Source organism: Dermatophagoides farinae, chromosome 10 (assembly GCF_024713945.1).
Source record: "Dermatophagoides farinae isolate YC_2012a chromosome 10, ASM2471394v1, whole genome shotgun sequence".
NCBI classification, from domain to species: Eukaryota; Metazoa; Arthropoda; class Arachnida; order Sarcoptiformes; family Pyroglyphidae; genus Dermatophagoides; species Dermatophagoides farinae.
In genome coordinates, this window is record NC_134686.1 from 626,311 (window position 1) to 644,876 (window position 18,566).

At 28.6% G+C, this 18,566-nt stretch overlaps 4 protein-coding genes across 4 annotated transcripts; 2 read left to right on the forward strand and 2 right to left on the reverse strand.

Moving 5' to 3' along the window:
- The first annotated feature begins 1,935 nt into the window (after positions 1-1,935).
- LOC124489831 (uncharacterized) lies at positions 1,936-4,423 on the forward strand. Its single transcript, XM_047052226.2, has one exon. It carries the CDS (start codon positions 3,019-3,021, stop codon positions 4,225-4,227), a length of 1,209 nt encoding a protein of 402 aa, XP_046908182.2. The 5' UTR covers positions 1,936-3,018; the 3' UTR covers positions 4,228-4,423.
- Positions 4,424-4,543: 120 nt separating this feature from the next.
- Positions 4,544-5,381, reverse strand: LOC142597862 (uncharacterized). Its single transcript, XM_075734865.1, has 2 exons — positions 5,184-5,381; positions 4,544-5,114 (listed from the first exon to the last, which is right to left on the reverse strand). Exons 1-2 carry the CDS (start codon positions 5,379-5,381, stop codon positions 4,806-4,808), a joined length of 507 nt encoding a protein of 168 aa, XP_075590980.1. The 3' UTR covers positions 4,544-4,805.
- Positions 5,382-5,409: 28 nt separating this feature from the next.
- On the reverse strand, positions 5,410-11,987 carry LOC124489830 (inactive phospholipase C-like protein 1). The gene is given in 16 exon segments (XM_047052225.2): positions 5,410-5,550; positions 5,614-5,736; positions 5,794-6,085; positions 6,160-6,209; positions 6,211-6,560; positions 6,617-6,752; positions 6,824-7,005; positions 7,058-7,265; positions 7,331-7,709; positions 7,860-7,998; positions 8,099-8,166; positions 8,283-8,558; positions 8,911-9,196; positions 9,795-10,001; positions 10,089-10,238; positions 11,074-11,987. Coding segments are annotated over 16 exon segments (3,444 nt in total). The 5' UTR covers positions 11,531-11,987.
- A 46-nt stretch (positions 11,988-12,033) lies between these two features.
- Positions 12,034-18,431, forward strand: LOC124490214 (uncharacterized). Its single transcript, XM_047052679.2, has 7 exons — positions 12,034-15,410; positions 15,689-16,449; positions 16,521-16,869; positions 16,958-17,148; positions 17,417-17,623; positions 17,696-17,881; positions 17,936-18,431. The coding sequence occupies exons 1-7, from the start codon at positions 15,242-15,244 to the stop codon at positions 18,245-18,247; spliced, it is 2,175 nt and encodes a 724-aa protein (XP_046908635.2). The 5' UTR covers positions 12,034-15,241; the 3' UTR covers positions 18,248-18,431.
- The last annotated feature ends 135 nt before the right edge of the window (positions 18,432-18,566 follow it).

Sequence of the window (18,566 nt, forward strand, 5' to 3'; positions counted from 1 at the left end):
TGAGAATAGACACAGAGAGAGAGAGAGAGAGAGAGAGAGAGAGAGAGAGAGAGAGAGAGAGAGAGAGAGAGAGAGAGAGAGAGAGAGAGAGAGAGAGAGAGAGAGAATATTTCTTACCTACCGAATGCAGAATAAATGGAATCTTTCATGGATGGATACGATGTGAGAGGAGCTGAATGAATGAATGTGGGGGAAGGGACTTTGTATAAAAAGATGATTGATGATGGTTATGATTCGATTGGTTTTATTTTATTCACACTCAAAACAACACTTACATACATGAGAACAGGAGAGAGGGGGGATTGTGGAAGGAAAAAAAATCCAATTTTTCTCTCTCTCTCTCTCTCTCTCTCTATATCTGTTTGAATAATGAAAAATGGTGAAATTTTGAAGAAAATTTTGACTATAAACATGAATTTTATTTTATTTTTTTGTTTTGTTTTCAATCTTTACAATTGGTTACGAGAAATAAAACTTTCAAATTTTCGTTGGTTGGCTTGCTGCTGTTGTAGCCAAAAATTTTCGGCTACCAACCCGGGTTGTGTGTGTGTATATGCATGAAAAAAAATGATGAAAATGAAAATGACATGAAAATATGATCGATTACGTTGCGTAAATATCGATTATTTTGTTTTGGTTTTTTTTTTGTTTTGTTTCTATAAAAACACAGGTATAACAACCACCGGCTTGATATGACGATGAGGATGTTGTGTATGATTGTTTTTGCATTTAGTGAAGAAAAAAAAGTCAAAATCTGAAAATGAATGAATGCAAAAAAAAAACAAAAAACAAAAGAAAAGCATCAAATTTGATTCTAATTTCAAAACTTTATGACGAATAAAATCAAATCGATCACTTTGAATGATGAAACGAATGTGTGTGTGTGTGTAAATGCCATGTTTTCCATCCTTATTGATTTTTTTCTCCTTAAATTTTCAACACACACACACATACAGAATGAACAGCGAAAAAAAAATCCAAAATGAAAAAAATAAATTCCAAACATTCATATATGGATTTTATCACTATCTATATCATCATCGGTGGTAGGAAAAAAAACACAGAATATTCTTGGAATCCTTTCTCACTCTCTCTCTCTTTCTCTTTCTCTCTCTCTAGAGAGGGATAGAGAGAGAGAAAGCGAAAATATATAATTTAATTAAACATTTGGAACGCATACAATTTATGTTCAATTTATTTGTACTCATGTTTTTCACATTTTTCATCTCTTATTCATATTTCAAGCACTTGGCAGTTGGTGAAAATGGCAATATTGAATCATTGTATGATGATGACGATGATGATGATGATACGATTTATTGATCATTGATCTTCATCATCATCATCATCATCATCATCATCATCATTCGAATGTACATTCTATATTATTATCGATGAACTACAATTTAATCAACGTGATTATATTCAATGTATAGATGTATAGATATAGATGATGATGATGATGCATGATTGTATTTGTGTTCTATTTAATATGAATCAAATTGTTATTATATTATCATCATCATCATCATCATTGACAACAACAACGACGAACAAAACGATATGAAACGAGAGAGAGAGAAAAAAAATTGAAATTGAGATTTATTCATTGTTTTCATGAAAGAAAAAGAAGACGACAAGAGGACAAATATGTACAACGAACGGATTAATATTTGGAAATGAAAAAAAAATTATCAATCGATTTGTTTGATTTTATTTTTTTTTATTTTTATCGACAGACAACCTCAATTTGTTTGTTTGTTTGTTTTGTCCCTAATTTCAAAAATTGATGGTGAGAAAAACAGAAAACAGAAACAAAAAAAAAATTTGTCCTAATCATTGTCAATTGAATGGAAAAACAATCGATTAATGGAAACCAATGAGAACAGACACATGACAATGAAAATGCATTTATTTTTTTCAATTAAATTTTTTCTTTTTTTTTTTGTTATTCCTACAAATTGATATCGATGAAATCATTGATTGAAATGTAATGTGTAATGTGTAATGTAATCATCATCATCATTGACGGTGAAAAAGTTTGAAACAATTCCGTTGTTGTTTGTTTGTTTTTTTTTTGGAAATTCATAAGCATGTGTGGGTGTGTGTGTGACAACATCACTTTGCAATGAATTTTTTTTTTTTAGAAATCAATCGGCACATAAATGCGGAGTTTTTTTTTATCAGAATTTTTCAACCCAATGATGGATGTTAAAAAAAAATCCCCATTTTTTTTGCCATTCGATGCAATACAATCGTGATCATCCGAATCTTAATAATCTCACATTGATCAAACAACAACAAATATATATGTAGACATCATTCAATATGACAAACAAACATTGTCTACAACATATATAAAAAAATAATTTTTTTCCCCTTTCTCATCTAATCGTGTTTTTTTTTGTCTATTTTGATTGATGATGATGATGAACAATTGTGGAAAACCAAACCAAACACCGACATCAAGTCAAATACGTATCGATTATATTATATTAATATATGATATGTGTATATAAATATAGACTTGATGTTCAAAGACAAAGTTTCTTTCCATGTTTTTTTTTTTTGGTTTATCGTTTACCAGATGCACATTTTTTTCTGGTATTAAATTGAATGGATGGATTATTATTATTGTGTGTATCAACTTTATCATCATCTAATTTTTGTTTTCATGTCTGTTAATACACACATGATTCATGATTTGAGCTGGAGGAATGAACACACACACAACATTTATAAATGTGCGATAATCACCAAGGTGTATTATGTGATGTGATGAATTAAAAAAAAGAAGAAGAAAAAATTTTTCTCGTGTTAATATTTATTTATGACAAAAAAAAATTGTTGATTTTTTGTTTTGAACAACCACAACAACAACAACAACAAAAACGCTTTTCCTTATTTTTATCCTATTTGGATCAATCATTATTTTTATCCATTGTGATAAAGAAAAAGACAACAAATTTTTTTTCCAGATTAAATAATACACACCTTTTCCATTGCGCGATAATTATTATGCCATATATAACAACAACTGATAATACAAATATTATCGATATGATGATCCATACTACAACAACACCATTAAGTTTGGATTATAATAATCTTGATGGTTTATTAGCAACGGCTAAACCATCAATGATTGAAACGGCAGCAGCAGCAGCAGCTACGACTACAAAAATGGATTCCATCACCACAACCACCACTTCATCATTGTTAGATTTGATTTTATCGACATCGATCACCGACACCAATAATAATTTAGAGACAACAACAACAACTTTCAATATTGATGATTCGATGATGGCCAAAAATGTATCGACAATATCGAATTTGATTGAAACAACGACAATGACAACAACAACAGCAGCAGCAGCAGCAACAATCTCAACGACAGCAACTATAGATAACACATCGACAATGACAGCCATTTTGGAAAATCTTGATATCATCAATGGAACAACAATCGTGGTGGCCACTAATAATGATCAAACGGAATCGAATAATTCATCAACAACAACACCATCATCATCATTATTTCCTATTGATGGTGAAATTTTTAAAAATCTCAAAGATAATTTAACTGAAATTGCTAACAATGTAATTGATGCTGAACAAAATTTACAGAATAAAACTGTAGATTTTTTCAAAAATGATCTACCAGATGGCATGAAAAATTTAACTTCAGGAATTGGTACAATGCTCGGTTATGATCATCATCATGATGATGATGGTCAACAACAATCGATGGCTTTGGCTTTTTATGGAATCGCTGTATTGGCATTACTTGTAGTGTTGGTAATAGCTTGTTGGGCTATTTATCATTATAAATTGAAAAATCATTTCGGTAATAATAATCCAGATAATAATAATCCACAACCACAACAACAATCGAATGGTAATAAAAATGATCAACAAAAACGTTCAACAAATTTATCTGATAATCTTTCAGCCAGTGGTGGCGGCAATAGTGGTAATAGAAAAATTGTCGATGACGTTGAAAAAGCAATGACAGCAATGGGTGCTGTACCAAGAGTCATTGATGCAGCTAACAATGGTGAATTGCAGCAGCAATTGAAATCAACAGCGATGCGAAATTATTCGGAAAATGCCGATAACGTTAATGATGATGGTGATGAGGAACTAAATGATGTACAAAAAGCTAAACGTAAACGACAAACCAATAAAGATCGAACTGATCCGGCTGAAAATGAAGAATTATAAGAATCTGAATCACACATTTACGCACGTAATAAGCGTGGATGAATATATAGAATTCAATTTTTTTTTTCATACAGTTTAGCAGTAATTTTTTTCTTGTTGTTGTTGTTGTCTGAGAAAAATCAAATTGTAAATCTTTTCAAATATATAATGAATGATGATGAATATATAACCTGAAATAAATTGATGATGAATTGCATTTTTTTTTCGAAAATTTCAAAATTCATTAGAATAATGCGGCGCCATCTATTGTTCGCTGAAACTTGCCACACGAAATTCAAAAAAAAGAGGAAATCCGATGATTAGACCACGAAAAAAACTGAAGAAAACTGAACTTTATTCATAGAAAAAACGTGCCTTTTAGGTGTGCACATGTGTAATTTGTTGGAGAACTATTCATATATGAGGGTAAAAAAATTATAGAATGAAAATGATAATTTTTGTATTGAAAATAAAATTTCTGCTTCTGCATACATATATTATAAACAGAATCATCAATGAAATTATTATTATATCACAAAGTAACAAAATCACAAAAAAAAATTCAAATTGATGATGAGATCTTGAATTGAATGAAATTATCAAAATATTTTTTGATGGTCAACAGGATTGTTATTACTATTGTTACCATAAATTTTTTTCGTCACAATTGGTGATGCTGTTTTCTTCAATATACCTCGTAATTGTCCATCATTGTTGTTGTTCATCGATATTAATGATTGTTTGGATTCAACTTCATGAATAATGGATGCTGATGATGATGATGATGATTGATTTGTAATGAAATTATTTGCATTACTAATCTCACGTACAACATAGGAATTTGAACGTAAAATTATTTTATGTTCACGTTCAAAAATTCTTTCCAACGATTCGGCAATTCTTTGGATCTGGATCAAATTTAGCAACAAACAAAAAATTCAATTCAATTTCCATATGCAACTGTCTTCGACACAAACCTGTTTAAAATAACTTTCGCATTCATTTTTCAAATGATTTAGATTATCCAATTCAGTTTTAATTACGGATAAATTCCATAAAAGATTTTCGAAAATTTTTTCATTTTTCTTTTGTTTCGAATGTTTAAGCAATAAATTTGGTGAACTATTTATACTTGTCATTGATGATGCTGGTTCATTAACATGATGGAATGTCATTTCATTTCGTTGTTGTTGTTGTTGTTGTTCATTTGTTGATTGTTTTTTTAGATGATGATGATGGTGAATTCAAAAAATATTGGAGCATTTGATTTGAATCATTTGATTTATCCACAACACCTTCATATTGATAGTTGACATTGGATAATTTTTCAAATAATTCAGATAACTGAAAAGAAAAATCAATATAATCAATGGAATTTATAATCAATAAATTAGCTGTTAAACTTACAGATGCAATGTAATTTTTAGATTGATCAATGGTTTTGAATAATTCCAATAGACAACGATCCAATGTTGTTATTGTACGATTTAAACGTGTAGTCAATTCACCGCAAACCTGTACACATGGATACTGGATGGATATCATGTTTTATTTAGGTCAGAAATTAATGAATTAGTTCACACTTACACCTAATTCAGATGTAACGATTTTGAAACCAATCACCGTTGGACAAGTGGCCAATCTTAATGTTATTATTCGTAAACATTGTGCCATATTTGCACTTTCTGGCAATGAACATTCATCACATAATTCAATATAATTTTTTTCGATATTTTTCCTCAATAATGATGATTCATTCATCATGGCAAACACCTGTTTAAGTTGTTCATCCAAATGTTTCACGCCCATTTGTTTGGCATCATGATTATGTTTTTGTGACCAACTTTTTTTTCTTCGTAATTTTTGTTTTGATCCATATCTTGATCCATATCAAAGTAGAAATAATTCAACGATTAAAATGAATGAAAGAAAGAATTCAAATAAATTTCAAACCTCTGTGTTAAAGCTATTTTAACGAATAAACTTGCATTTGGTATTAATTTCATCATTCATATTCAATAGTTTAATATGTTTATAGCCAGATTCCAAACATGATATTGGTACGGCTAATTGTCCAATAAAATCATCATTAATATAATCATCATCCAATACTAGAAAACGAATCATCGTCAATTCTGGTAGACAGACATTGAATTCAAAACTTTCATCAAAAATTGGATTATGACCATCATTCGATACGGTGGATGTACGATATTCAGCACAATCAATAGATGTACCAAGACATTGTACAATAATATATGGATCAATTGAATTGGCTTTCATCGATGCTCCTTTAGGTCTTGGTAATTGTTGACCACTGATAATTTTGATTCGAATATTTAATGGATCTACACCTGAAAAAAAGAGAAAAAATGGTCAAAATATATGTCAAAATCTTCCGAGAAAATACCTGATATTATGGCATCTTTACGTCGTAAATTAAATGTTGAATATTTTCCACGTAAATATGTTGGTTTCAATACATAGCCACAGCAACCATTTTGACTGAACCAACCACGATATATATTCATAATTTGACCATTGGTCTGGTTAATAATAAATTTTTCAAAAAACAAACGATTATCACATCTATCAATGCACAACAACAACAACATACCTGATAATTCATTGAAATAAGTTGTACACCACAATTCCAGAAATCTAATGGATTCAGATTACTTGAATCAATACGACTTATATCTGGTGTGACCATTGTCATGAAATATTTATTACGTTGTGTCAATTCTTCGATGTTTTGCTGTGCAATTTTAACCGCTAATGATTCATTTAGATGGATTACTGAAAAATGGATCAGATGATTAAGAGAAATTATTGATTATCTGTCACTTACAATTTGAATTATCAAAATTGGACCAATTATTATCATCACAATTATTATTATCTTTGGGTTTAACACGATTCATTGAAATTATTTCCGAAAGCTCTTGACAGATGGCAATACGTGGTTTATGAGCATCATCATTACGAAAATCATGATTTTCTTCTTCTTCATCACTAACTTCATCGATTATTCGATTTTTATTGCCAATTTTTTTACCCTTTTAAAGAACAAAAAAAATTCAGTTGAATGAAATGGGTCAAATAAAGCTAAAAATGAAAATACCGAGATAATTATTTTATACATCAATTTTTCTGGCGTCAATTTGGACCAAATATTTGTCGCCATTGTGGATGAATTCAACGCAAATTGATCACAGATAGTGTTTAGATATTTTTCTGATGATGAAGCATTACTATGTTGCATATCAATAGCCATATAATCATCTGATGATGAATTTGATGATAGTGACATGGTTTCCATTTTAAATTTCATTGATAATAATGATGATGATGATGATGATTCACCACCATTATTCATAATATCCAATGATGATGTTGATAATAAGAATAAATGATCGGCAAGAATTTTTCTAAATAATCTGGCCACTTCTTTCTGTACATTTAATGAACAATGATTTTCTAGATGAATAATCACTGGATAACTATGTATAAAAAAAAAATTGATGACGACAACAACATTGTGGTCATTGAATGGATGGAATTTTGCGAACAAACAAAAAAATAAAAAAATAGAAATAAATGAATAAGTAAATAAAACGACAAAATGGAAAACAAACAAAGAATACACATACGGTGAGCTTATAAAAGCCATTTCTTTTATAGTGGTCAGCACATCCATTAATGGAATTTTGCTTGTTAAAGTATTTCTATGGAATACTAGTGGACAATAATCTGGACCATCATGTACATCAATCTTTATGCAACGACATCCTGAAACAAACGAAAAAAAAATTCATTCATTCATTCATTCAGTATTCAATAAAAATTGACAAGAAAAAAATAAACGAATCATCATCAATAAATTTTTCACCTGATAATAATGCTTTTGTGTATCCTTCACAGCTAGATGGTCCTTTAACTTGATCTTCAATAAGATATCTATAATAGATAAGGAGATAAACAAAAAAATTTTTTTTTGTCATTTTCAATATTCGCTCGTGGCTATTTTGTTTTTGAAAATCAAAACAACAAAAACACACACAACAAAAACATACGTATTATATGATGATGAGATAAAATAATCGACAAACGGACGATTCATGTTATGTGAAATTTGTTTCGGTGCTAGCCCTAGGATATCGCATGCATCGGACATTAAAAATTGTGTGAAACCATCAATCAATAATTGTTGTTTATTTCTAGCCTGATCAGATGGTTCAAAACGTTTGATTAGATTTTTACACAATTCCAATGATGTTCCTTGGATGGCTTGTTCGCCTTCTAAAAATAGTTGCAATTCTTCCATTGTCATATAATCTCTGCCACAATAACTATATATACATATAGTGGTAGAAATAGAAATGAGAGACGGAAAAAAATTATTAATGTTTCACATGAGGACAGGGAAAAAAATTGAAAATTAATATGACCAAAAAAAAGAAAAAAAAGCAAAACTTTGATGATTTATTATTATGAAGTGGGCCCAAAAAAAATAAAAAACAAAAACCATTCAACGAGGAAAAGAGAAAAAATGACAAATGTACATTTTGGTGATATGATACTTTTTTTTTGGTTTTGACCAGAAAAAAAGATTGCTTTTTTTCCTAGGAAAAGTTGAGTCTGTGTGTGTGTGTGTGTGTATGGCTTGAAAGGACCATGAAAAAATGGAAAATGGAATCTTACCGTACTAGAATGAAATAAATATCCGGCCTAGTTGCTGTTTGCGTAAATAGACTAATGAATGCATGTTTCGATATACAGCCACGTTGTTCACCATTTTTTTTGCTCATTTCAAATTCCATAATTTTCTGTTTCAAACTATCAATACAAAGACGTTCATTTAATTTTTTTAACAATGCAATTGTTTCCAATTCATCAAGCATTCCTTTATGATCAGAATCGGCTTCATCGAATACATCTAATAGCCATTTTTCGCGCATTTTTTCTCGTCCTTCTAATGAATCTGGAGCTATATTTGGATACAATGGAATGAGAGAGAGGGAAAAAATTTGAAGTAAATTAATAAAATCAATAACCATGAGATAATAGTTAATGAACAGCAACAGCAACGCATGTCATTGTGTCACAAAGATGATAAATTATCCAAAAACAGCAAGAAAGAGAGAGAGAGAGAGAGAGAGAGAGAGAGAAAAAAAAAAAACATGTTCATTTTTTATTCAAATGAATTTAATTGAAAAGTTTCATCCATGTTGAGGAATTAGTTTTGTTTAGTGAAAATGAAATGAAATTCGAAGAAATTTTTTTTTTTGTGAAATAATGAAAAAAAGTTTTGCAATCACAAAGGACCAAGGATTGTTGTTGCTAACGTAATTTCATTTGGAACGGTAAATATGTGTGTGTGTGTTTTGTGCAATTGAACACAAATACTGATGATTAAAAACAAAACAAACAAACAAACGAAAATTGTGAATGATAAACAAAGGCTTCAGTGAGTGAAATTTAATTGTAAAAAAAAAGTAGTGTACACACACACATGCACAATAAATTGATTGGAAATAAAAAAAAAGTTTTTGTAATTCAATGAAAAAAAAATATTAGATACTTACATCGTATAAGTCCGATTAGAAAATTCAATCCAGTCACCCATATATTTGCCTCTACCGATGATAATGCAATCAGATCGATTGATTCAAAATCATCACCATATATGATTGAAAATGAACATTCTTCTTTATATATTCCAGTGATTTCTGGATTCTTTAAAACATCGGTATTTTTTCCACGACGAACTTCACGTATACTTTTGATTGGTACTGTAATACAATACAAAATATAAAAATACAAACAGGTTGATCATGACAATTTTTTTTTAAATTTCTTCTTTCACTACTACAACTTACATTTAGCTTTTGATGTTTTTTTCGTAGATGGTGACCAACGAATAATGGTCAAATCTTCTTCCAATGAATAAAAACGTCTATATTGTCGCATACTGGCTTTCACTTTGATCAATGTTGTGCCATTAATCATGTTTTGTAAACAGTCGATGGCTAATTAGTGCAAAAAAATGAATGAATAGGTGAATGAATGAAAATGGAAAAAACAAGATAAAAAAATGGATAAAAATAGAATGACAAAGAAAACAAAAAATGATTTGATTCCAAGGAATGCATTATCGAAGAAAGAAAAAAAAACAAAATGGTTTCAGATTTCGAAGAAAAAGAAACAAAACAAAAAAAATCCAATTACAATCACAGATGAACATGATGATGTGATCTCAATCTACTAAAATAATCGTATCCATTAATATTAATCCGAATTCTGTTGAACATTATCATTATCATTATCATCATCATCATCATTATTATCCATTTTGTTCATGTATAAATAATGGAAATGAAAATGAAATATAAGCCATATAAATTCCAAAAATTCTGGAGATTTCTTATCAATTAATAGTATATACATACAATTCTAATGATGGAAAATATATCTATATCTATGAACAATAATTGATGATAAAATGTTAAAAATGATGAATGATGATAGAATCTGGTTCTAATAATAATGATTTCAATTTTGAAATGTGAATAAAAAAATAAAAAATAAATAAATTGGCATCCAATTCTTTTATGCATGGTGAATACAATTTATTCCAACGGAATGAATGAATTTATGAATTGTCTACCAAACATGAATTATTCACAAACATAGACAGAGAGATTTCACATCATCATTTTTTTGGAAAAAAAAATATATTCAAACCAAATTGATTGAATTTGAATGAAATGTTCAAATGGTAAATTCTCTTCATTATTTATTTTTTTTTTAAGGAAAGAAAGAATTGTCTACCAACGAATGTTAAAAATTCATAAAAAAACTTACCATTTGTAATTTTTTTATCAGATCCAGGCTGACCTGTAACCGAATGAAAACAGACAGTTTTCTGTGGTGTTGTTTTCACATTATCATTGCTGTTGTTAGATGAATGAAGTTCATAATCATTTAATTCATTGGAAAAATTGAAAATTTCTTTATTTAAAATTTGATCTGGATTTGATGATGACGTTGATGACGATGAGGCGGAAGAAGAAGAAGTGGTTGATGATGATTTATTCAATGATGATGATGATGATAATAATGATTTTGATGGTGAATTGTGATGATTAATAGAAATGATTGATTTATTATTCATCATTATTTTACAATTTGAATTTGGTTCTTGTTGCTGTTGTTCATCGTTTGCTGATAATATAATAGAATGATGATTCGTCATTGACAGATCATCATTATTCATATTTTCATCATCATCTTCATCATTGATTTTTGATGACATTTTCATTTTTATTTTTATTTTTTATGCGTGAATAAAATTATGTGGTTATTATATTCATCTGTTTATGACGGGGTTTTTTTAAAAAAATAAAATAAATTTTCATCATAAAAAAATTATTACAAACACACACACAGACAGAGAGACACAGAGAATTCAATAGATTGAAGAATCCATAACGGTGACTAGAAAATTCTGGAGAGATAGAGAGAGAAGTAGAGAGAAGTAGAATATTATTTTGTATATAAATATATTCTATGCATGAAAATATTATTTATGGCAATCAATAATTTTATTTCTGGAAATAAAGAAAAACACGAGATTCAAAGATCAATACATTAAGAATTGGATTGGATTCTGGATCAAAACAGAATAAAAAAACAGAATCATAAATATTTTATGATTCTGTTTTTTTTATTCTGTTTTCTTGTGGAATCAATGTGTAGGCGACACTACTATGTTATTGCTACCTACATACACACGTACACAAGTGTGTGTGTGTGATGATGAATGAATGAATCAAAAAAAAAAAAAAAAAAAAAAACAAACAGAAAAAAATGATGACAATTGAAAAGAAGATTAATTCAACGTGATGATGAACAAAAAAAACATGTTGATTGGATACGAATCTTTTTTATTCTATTCACTTCACTTTCAAATCACAGGCATTGGACAAAAAAACAACAACAACATTATTTGCGTGATGAATGATGATTATTTCTATTTTTTTTTTTGATGGAAATATTCTGTCTGTTTGTTTTTATTATTATTATTATTGTTACCTAACGACGACAATTCAGATGAAATCCATAATGATGATGATGATGATGATGGTGATAAAGCATGAATTGTGCGTTTTTTTTTCGGGAAATCGAAATAAAATAAAAAAACAACGATTACAGCGTGTGTGGGTGGTAAGAAAAAAAAAACAAGCAAAAATAATTTAAATTTTTTCGTTTTCGTTTTCGTTTCCGTTTTCAATGAAATGAAATGAAATGAAATTTTGGTGAAATTTAATTTCAGAAATTAAAATTGATTCATTTTGTAACCAAATTGAAAATCAATTTTGGAATTGAATAAAAATCATATGAAAAGCGATAGGATTACAACCGACAATTGAATAGGATATATAGGATGTGTTCTCGATCCATTGAATTGAATTAGAATGGAATTAGTTTGACAGAAAAAAAACAAATTTTTTTATGTGTGTGTGTGTGCGTTGGAGACCCTTTTTGAAATTCAAACACAAACACACACACACACAGAAACAAATGTACACAAATGTTGAAATAGCATTGAAGCAGAAGCAACACAAATATATACGCACAAGCACAAACAAATACAAATGAATCCAACAGATCAAACAGACTAAGATCAAAACATTCAGGAAATAAAATAAAAAATAAATAAAGACTCAAATGTCTATCTATCTATCCATTTATCTATCTGTTTGATTATAGGATACACACACACACACACACATGATGAGCGTGACAAAAATGTAGACTAACCCATAAATGAAAAGGCCATGGACAACAACAAAACCAAAACAGCAAAAAAAAAAAAAAAAAATTTTGAAAGTAAGAAGAAGCTAACAAACACTAAGATGTATGAAGAAACAAAAAAAAATATCCAAATATCAGCCATTCATACAGGAAAAAAAAATAAAGATTTAGAAACAGCAGTACCAGTAGGTTCCTAGAGAGAATATGACTTTTTTTTTATTTGAGATGTATCGGTATGTGTATAGATATTTTGGATATTGGATTGGGCATGAGCATCATATATACAACAACAACAAAAAAAGTTTCAATACACTTGTACAATTATACATTTTGTAGTGGTTGTATTTTATTTCAAAAAAAAAAAAAAAAAAAATTCCAGCAGCAGCATTTTGCTTACACATACATGATATTTTGTCGTCTACGAGAATATTGCTGCCATATAGAATATATAATCACTCTATATATATACATTTTTTCAATTCATTTGACAACAAGAAAAAAAAAGAAAAGAATTTGGAACCATAATGGAATGATGAATCGAACGCATGTTCACATGTCTTGTTTTCAGCTTATTATCAGTATCATCAGTAGTAATTTTAAATCATTTAAAATGATCTGGTGCTTGTTATATATCTCTTCAAGTGTATGTGTGATTCTTTCAGATTCTGATGAATAATTTTTTTCCACTCATTTTCCTTTAAGAATCTCATTCAAGAATCATTCATTCATTCATTCATTGTTTGTTTGGATCTCTGAAAACAGAAAAAAAAACGTAAATCTCAAATTACAAACAAAAAAAAAACGATTCAATAAATGAAAATAACCAAAAAAAACGACAACAGAATATGCCATTATTACATAACCACACACATCATTATTATCATCATCGCCATAATTATGTATTCTATTGAGAAACAAGTTAAAAAAAATAAGAATGAAAATGATCTTGTTGTTGACACAATATGATTTGTTTGTTTTGATTATGAATATTTTACACACTACGAATGAATATAGTAAAGACGAATAATAATAATAATAAAAAATGAACAAGAAGAATATGATAGAATGGAGAGCAAAAAAAAAAAATAAGATTTCAAGATGATGATGATGATAACGAAGAAAATGCACACAGAATTAATAATGGCAGCAGAATATTTTCTAAGCTAAAGAAAAAAAAGGCAATAAAATGTTGTGGAACGAAAAAAAAAAACATGTTTTTAAGAATAAGAATAAACAAAACAAAACAAAAAAGAAAGAGAATTTCATCTATACGAAAACAGAATTTTATTATATGATGATGTAATAATATATTATTATTATTATTAAACAAGAAACACTTTTTTTTCAAATTCCACTGATGCTCTGCTGCTACTACAACAAATATATTGTCGTAAATGAAAAGGTTTCTTATACTTTGAACAAACAAACAAACAAACACACAAACACACACACACACATAATGAATATTGAAATGAAATGAAAATTCTTCAAGAATAATTTTTCATCAACCACATTTTTATGCACACAAACTTGGCATTCAACTGCAGTTGTTGTTGTTGTTGATGATGATGATATTTTTAAAAATGAACGGTATGAACAACAACAACAACAAAAAAGTTTTTTATGGAAATTGAGAAAAAAAAATAAAGAATCAAAGTCACACAAACAACAAAAAACAGAGAGAGAGAGAAAGAGACAAACAGTGAGTGAATATTGAATGTGAATTTTTGTTTACCATTTCCAAATTGATGATTAATATTTAAACAAACAAACAAACAAATAGAAAAAAAAAATCATTAAAAAGACGCTAATGTAGCCACCACGTTGAATTTATAATTCAATACATGTGTTTCAGTTGATTTGGTTGGCAATTTCTATATATGATGATGATGATGATGATAATGAATTTTGTTTTCCAAAGATGAAAATATGATTTTGTTTTTTGCGGTTTTTTTTTCTTTGTTGGTTTTCTAAATTCAAAACATCCACCTACACAAATCCAGAAAACATAATGAAATGTAAACAATCTAGCTAGTTGTGTAGCGACTGTGTTTTTGTGTGTTTGTTCAAATCAATACAGCAGTGATTTTTTTTCAAAAAAAAAATTTTCATTGTGCGTCGTCTGTGTGATGTATATTCGATTGATATGAAATGATCAAATGAAAAAAAAACGACGATTGTCCGATTAAAATCGATTGAATTGACGGCGATAATAATGTCTGAACAAAATTCTCAAAATAATTCTGATGATCATCATGATCATCAAAATTGTTGCCGTTGTCAAGATGAAATCAATGGTCGTCAATTAAATGATAATGATACAATATCCAGTATTCCACTAACAACAACAACAACAACAACAAATGTCAACACAACTAATTCAGGTTTGTTTGGGAGAAAAAAAATGTGATTTTCCTACTACTATGTTCAATGAATGTGAATGTTTATTGATTAAAGTTTGAACACACACACACACACACAAACATAAATTATAAATAAATTGATGAATGATGATGATGATGATGACAACAATAGCAATAACAATGACAACGACAAAATGGCATTTTCATTTCTAATTTTGTTTTTTTTTCATTTTCTCTCTCTCTCATTCTCTATCTCCAATTGAATTTCAATGGCTTTAACAAACAAACATCAAATGTAGCAAATAATGAATCTATCATAAATGTGATGGATTTGAATACCACAAATCATCGACAACAACAACAAGAACAAGGATTCATGCTGTCGTCATCCAATCAAATACAAATCAATATTTGTATCGCTGATGATGAAAATAATAACAAAATTCAATCATCATCATCATCACCATCATCGTTTATATCGAATAATAATGAAAATATTGGTGATAGTTGTCTTAGTAATGATCGAAAAGAGAATGAAACCGTTTCTATAGCCAAAATCAAAAATGATGATTTGAATGACATCGATATTGTTGGACAAAATAAACAGCAACAACAAGAAATTCAATTATATTTTCCTGTTGATATTAATAATGAAAATAACCAACAACAACAATTTGTTATTGTTGATGATCAATTTGAAAATATCAATGACAATTATTCGACATCAACAAAAGCAGTAACAAAATTTTTGTCAAAAAAAGAGGAAAAGAAAAGATTAAAACATCTTGAAAGACAGCAAAGAAAACGAATGATGAATCGATATCAACAACCAAAGCGAATATATTGGAATTATATGCCGATCGATATTTTAGAAGAAATTTTTCAATTATTATCGATCAAAGAAAGACATTTAGCATCACAAGTATGTCCACATTGGTTTGAATGTTTTTATTCACCAACAATATGGACAACATTGATTGTGACGGATAAATCATTTACTAAACGTAAATTTAATTATTATCTAGGATATCAACGAATGATCGATTCATTTAAAACACAAGTAATAATTGAAAAATTCTAACCACTACTTTGATTTTTAATTTTTTAATCGATTTTTTTTTCATTTCAAAGGCATTTCTTTGGAAATTCGGTACAAATATTCGTCGTTTGATAATAAAACCGATGAATAATTTTTTTAATCTATATGAATTTATGAAAATTTTATCACAATTTGCTGAACACTATCAACCGAATCGTTTAAGGAATTTAAATTGTTTTGATTTTACATTCGGTTGTAGGCCAATTCATCAATCAATTAATGGTGATAATAATAATAATAATGATCAACTACAACAACAACATCATCATCGTCGTCATCATCGTTTATCAACAGGTGATATACGAAATGATGATACAGAAGTGATTGGTACTGGTGGTAAATTATTGGAAGCATTGAAAGAATTAATGTACCATCTTGTTGGTATGTTGATTGTTGATTGTTGTTGTTGTTTTGGTCATTTGAATTCTAATGATTTTTTTTTGTTTTTTTTCCGGATATTATATACCAGGATTAAAATATTTAGCATTACGTGATCTATTATTGTGTCCAGATGAAGCACGTTATCTATTGGACAATGTGGCCATAAATTGTCATGAACAATTGCGTACATTAACATTGATTAATTGTTGTAAAAATTCGTATGCATTTTTACATGTTGGAATATTTCTAAATCTTGATACGTTGGTTATTTCATGTCAAGTATGTATAACAGATTTCATATCGATCGATAGCATAAAAACAAACACAAACAAACACATTTTTCCACTTGAATTGATTGATTGATTTATTGAATTATTAAACAAAAAATATTTGTTTGTTTTGCCAATAAGCTTAGCGATAAATTTTTGCAATACACAAAACAGATGAACATATTGATCAATTGATTTTTTCTTTCTTCATTTTTTCCATAATTTAATTTAATTTTGATTTTTTCATTTCTTTTCATCCGTTTTACGTATGTAACAAGCATCTTGATGAAGATGTATTAATTCTATTGGCATTGAATCGATCATTGAATCATTTATATATTGTACAAACTGAATTAACACGATCACAAGGACCATTATCATTTGGTTTGTGGAAAAAATTTTCAAAAATTAATCACCACATACAAATACATTTGGTTATGGTGAATCGAACGACAAGTCGTTGTTGTCAGAATCCATTGACATATGTATGGGTGGTGTATATACGCAATATTTGTAATTGAAAATATTAAAGATAACTTTCATCTTCACATATATAGGAATTATCATTACAACCAACACGTATTACATCCATCATATATGATGCACCAATCATAAGGCCAAGCTGTACTAGGCTCATTGAAATTGGACAATTGTATGGCCAAAGTTTGGAATGTTTGGCATTTTATCATATACCAAAATATACTATACATCGATCATATATGGATCGTGTGGATACATTTCTGGTATGTTTGAAAAAAAAAATTTTTAAATCGTTTCTGATGGTTCATCATATGTAGATTTATATCAGTGAAAATTGTTCAAGATTACGAACAATAATCATCAATGATTTAATATCAACGGCCACATTATTATTGATTGTTACATATGCAAGAAATTTAACAACACTTTATATACGTCGTAATGCTATACGTAAACGTTTTGATTGTTTAATCAATCCATCATGGCGTGAACATTTTGTACAATGGTTACGGCAAACATCACGTTCATATGAGCAAACATTTTCAGAAATTTCACGAATGTTAGGCTACAGATGGATACCATTGACTGATGATCAATTCAAACGATTAAGGCCTAATGTTTGCCTTTGAAATCTGACGCACACACACACACACACACACGAAAAAAAAGTTGGAATTTTTTGAATATAAATGACTTATAAATGTGATATATAAACAAATATTCAAAAATTGTGATTCGAAATTATCAAATATATAAAATAAATGTGATTCATTTTCATAAAATTCATAATGAAAATAAAACAAAAACAAAAAACAATCGATCATCAATATAGAAAAGTTTTCGATACTTTTGAATAACAATGTGAAACAGAAACAGAAACAAAACAACTTACATTGATTCAAAAGAATGAATGTTCCAATGTTCATACAGAAAGAAAAAAACTTTTAT

Bases quoted from the DNA above. Each gene is read 5' to 3' on its own strand.
- LOC124490214 (XM_047052679.2), top strand. From the start codon at position 15,242: ATGTCTGAACAAAATTCTCAAAATAATTCTGATGATCATCATGATCAT. The intron at 16,450-16,520 runs GTAATAATTGAA...TTCATTTCAAAG, and splicing joins TCGATTCATTTAAAACACAA to GCATTTCTTTGGAAATTCGG. The intron at 17,624-17,695 runs GTATGGGTGGTG...TCACATATATAG, and splicing joins GTCAGAATCCATTGACATAT to GAATTATCATTACAACCAAC.
- LOC124489831 (XM_047052226.2), top strand. From the start codon at position 3,019: ATGCCATATATAACAACAACTGATAATACAAATATTATCGATATGATG.
- LOC142597862 (XM_075734865.1), bottom strand. From the start codon at position 5,381: ATGACATTCCATCATGTTAATGAACCAGCATCATCAATGACAAGTATA. The intron at 5,115-5,183 runs GTTTGTGTCGAA...AATTTGATCCAG, and splicing joins GCGAAAGTTATTTTAAACAG to ATCCAAAGAATTGCCGAATC.